Below are 3,769 nucleotides of genomic sequence, written 5' to 3'. Positions count from 1 at the left end.
CTTAGCACGAAACACATAGCTCAAACGCAGAAATGATTTAAAATATCTTGCACCTTATAATACTTTGAAGCTGTGCTGTTAGGGAAAGAATGGGGTCGGGGAGGGGAGTGGAGGGGTGGGGGAGGGGTTATGAATGTGAATTCAAATCAAGACAGTGCAAGTTGCGATAGGCTATAAAGTTTTCGCGTCCATTTTGTAGACACAATGTTAGATGTAACCGCGTATAGCGCATCAAATGGTCAGCGATAGCCCTCGGTGTGTACATGACAATGTCTGACGTTAATTCTAATGTCTTGATGCTAATGTAAAAACCTGCGATTGACCTGTTGTACCCGACACTAGCAACACGACAAACTGTAGCGCAGCTGGATATACGCACTGTTAACACAATGACACTATGACACAATGGCACAATGACTTTGTCCCGAGTTCATTTTCCAAAGCGTTGGAAACGACATGCACATAATGTTGGCAATATTTCGATATTACGGTCTTTGTTTTGGACTGATGCAACTTCCTGTCCGATATACATGAATGTTTAGCCAACATAGATCATATACTTTAATATGTACCGAGTTCATTTCTGGCCTCGTAAAGGGAAACCTCATAGTCTCGAAATGGCATTAGTTAGTTGCCATGAATGTTTGAAGATGTTTAGTCTCTCAGTCCACTTGTATATTGAGTTGGGCTGTTCAATTCATTCATATTTGCATAAATATGTTTACCGGGATGTAACTAAAGTACTCCGTTTGGTTCCAATTGTTTGAAGCTCCTATTTATTGACCTTTTAATAGGTCCACATTATAATAAATCCTGGGGCTTTCTGTCCTGGGGCTTTCTGTCCCAAAGTGTTAGTGCAACGTTTTAAAGCTTTTGTAAACCGATGAAGTTAAATGTTTAATTCCATAATCAGTTAAGGATAGCACACATATCATCAGATATACATCAGCCGTTTCTTCAGCGATCGAGTATCTTACCATCATGTATATCAACAGGCTTCAAAGCAAAAGAATTAGTTTGATTATCAAGCTTGTATAAAAAATGAATATTAATGAATATGCAAAGGAAACTACCATAAACACAAATGTATAGACAGCAAGACTAATTCTGTTGCATCTTCCTTCTCGTTTCATTTTCATCTGTTAATAAAAAGGAGACAGTTAGTTAATTTTTAAAATTTCACGATAAATCCTGAAGGTAATTTAGTTGATAATACACAATATTTGAAGATTCATTCAAATCACTTTATTGCAGTCAAAATTTGAAATAAACAATAAAGCCTAATAATGCACAGAACATGATAATATTAAAGACAATGAGAACGAGGAGTCCGTATACAAGAGGCTTGGAGTAGCTTATAAACGTGAACGCCCCTTTATACAAAAAAAAAATACGTAGTGTCGCCAGCCGTTATCACTTGAATAAATCTTTGCCGCAATAAATGCCACCCCAGCTTTTGATAACAGATTTATGTTATTTTCAGAACTCTTTTCACTGCTCGCAGGAAGTCGCTGGGAATTGTTGACAAAATGCATGCATACTAATTTTATGATACTTATTCAAAGTTACTTGCTAATGATGGACCCAAGACGCATAAAACGCTGTGCTAGATGTTGGTGTAGGTTGGACTGTTAAGTCGTTTTATCTAAAAAGGCGAGATATAGTAATTAAAGTTGTCGTCTAAGCACATCACTTGTTTATACCGTGTTATAATCTGAGACACCCGATACTCATAGCCATAGTACAGTAACTACTGGTGCCACCTGTAACACATTTATCAAAGTAACATGTTACATGTAACATATTAAAAAGTGTTACAAAGTAGTAATTACTGATGCACGGTTGTGCATGGGATATGAACAGTAGTTGCTGTAACAACCATTGAGTGCGAGTTCAGTCGCGCAGTTCTTTGTCTTACATGCATGGGAACAAGTTAAGAGCTTTGAGGTTGTTACAGTGCCACCTGTAACACATGGTTTCCGTGTTACGAACACAAAGTAGTAATTACTGATGCACGGTCGTGGGACATGAACAGTAAATAGTTGATGTACCAGCTATGAGTATCGGCTGTATGAGCCTTGTCATAACTTCTGCATCCCTTGGGAAGATTGATCACACCTAGTTTCAAGGGAACACTAAACTAGACCGCTAAAGACACGCAAAAAAAAAAAAGCATTAAAAGTGCAAATCTCACATATATACGTATCGAGAAGTGGTTATGTCGAAAGGGAACGTAATTTCTCCATCTTTGACCCATCCTTTGTTCAGACTTACACATACAACTAGTCATACATCAACAAAATGAGCAGTTGTGTAACCAAAAGTACTAGTTGAAGAAACGAGCAAAGAAGTACAACATGACAGGTTGAAGATACGTCATAAATACATAAATGTACATAATTACATAATCTCTTTTCTACAATACGTTTCTCTGCATAAGTTAATGGGTAATACGCATGCGATGTGTTAACTTATTACATACAAGTGTAAGAATTGGAGGAGTATTAACCAGAAAGAAACATACCTTGTTGCTCAGATATTAGAGTTATGGTTCCATTTAGGATGTAAGATGCTGTGATGTCACAGGTAGCACTAGTTTTTATGATCAAATAGGAGAACCGAATTAACGCTTCTACAGAATGTCCAGAATACTCCACTGTCATGCAGGATATCGGATTATCAGTTGTCGGAAACCGAGGAACACGGACAGGAACTCGGTTATTACGAGCTTGATTGACATCTCGACTCCAAGCAGAACTGTGGCAAAATCATCAAATTATCGTTGTGGAATTATGATCAATTAACGCTCGGTTAATTAATCAATAGGGTTAATGAACCCTTCTACATCTACGGAACATTTGTATTACAAGGTTGATACACTTTACCTGCATGTGTTATTCTCTAAGTGAAACTAATGTAATTGCGTATAGTTATACTGAATCATGCGATGAATGAGTTATGACGTCACTACATGTATACTGGCCGTTCGATCAATGCACTAACTATAGTCATCACGGTACATACAGTAGGGTCTGTAGAGGAATAGTTACACGCAAACTATGTATGATTTATTATCAAATTTAACTGTCATTTTGAGCATGTTCACCTATTTCTTGCTTACGGGTCACTTTTCTCTCTGTTCTTTCTGAGCCGTTATTGTAGCCTATTTAATTATATACTTCAGGTTTACTACTCATGTATACAGTTAGGTCTATATGATGTACTTACATTTTTGCTTTTTTCTATTTTAATTTTCTGAATCACGATTGGAATAAAGAGGTGATGTGCATTATCCTTGGGCTTTGTGTCATCTTGGTGAAGTCACGGATGTCCGTAAATGCCATCGTCGCTTTCACAATTTGCATACCATGACATAACCGGTTTGTCGGTGTGGAAGGAGAACCTCACTGAAGATAATTAATGAAAGCTTACTTTAACGCTTTCCTGTCTAATTAACTTACTCTTCGTTTCCGTGTATTGTTCATTGACCGGAGAAAGTTGTCCAGTATAAGTTGCAGCATAATACAGCATATGCAGCATGATAAATATGCAGCATAATGAAGTTACAGCATAATACTTTGTTGTGAGTTACGTTTTCATATTCAGCTTCCCATGAGATCCACTCCTGTTTCTCATTACGAACAGTACAAAAAGATGGTTAATAGCCTCGAGATTTAAAGAAAATGAAAACTTCAGCCCCCATCCTTCTCTTATTTTTTTTTTTTTTTGGCAAATTTTAATTCGCTTTCTACATCTACTATGGCAGAGT

General features: G+C 37.1%; 1 protein-coding gene across 1 annotated transcript in view; it reads right to left on the bottom strand.

Annotated features, from left to right (window-relative positions):
* Positions 1 to 2,656, bottom strand: part of LOC139970153 (tetraspanin-9-like) — a 14,852-nt gene extending 12,196 nt beyond the window's left edge. Inside the window, exons 1-2 of the mRNA XM_071975796.1 lie at positions 2,525 to 2,656; positions 1,074 to 1,139 (exon numbers count right to left, since the gene is read on the bottom strand). Coding sequence (XP_071831897.1) covers positions 1,074 to 1,139 — 66 coding nt within the window. The 5' untranslated portion in view covers positions 2,525 to 2,656. The remainder of the gene's footprint in view (positions 1 to 1,073; positions 1,140 to 2,524) is intronic.
* Between the last annotated feature and the right edge of the window lie 1,113 nt (positions 2,657 to 3,769).

Source organism: Apostichopus japonicus, chromosome 7, assembly GCF_037975245.1.
Source record: "Apostichopus japonicus isolate 1M-3 chromosome 7, ASM3797524v1, whole genome shotgun sequence".
Classification (NCBI taxonomy): domain Eukaryota; kingdom Metazoa; phylum Echinodermata; class Holothuroidea; order Aspidochirotida; family Stichopodidae; genus Apostichopus; species Apostichopus japonicus.
The sequence above is the reverse complement of the archived record's forward strand: the minus strand, read 5'-3'. Positions and strand labels throughout refer to the sequence as shown.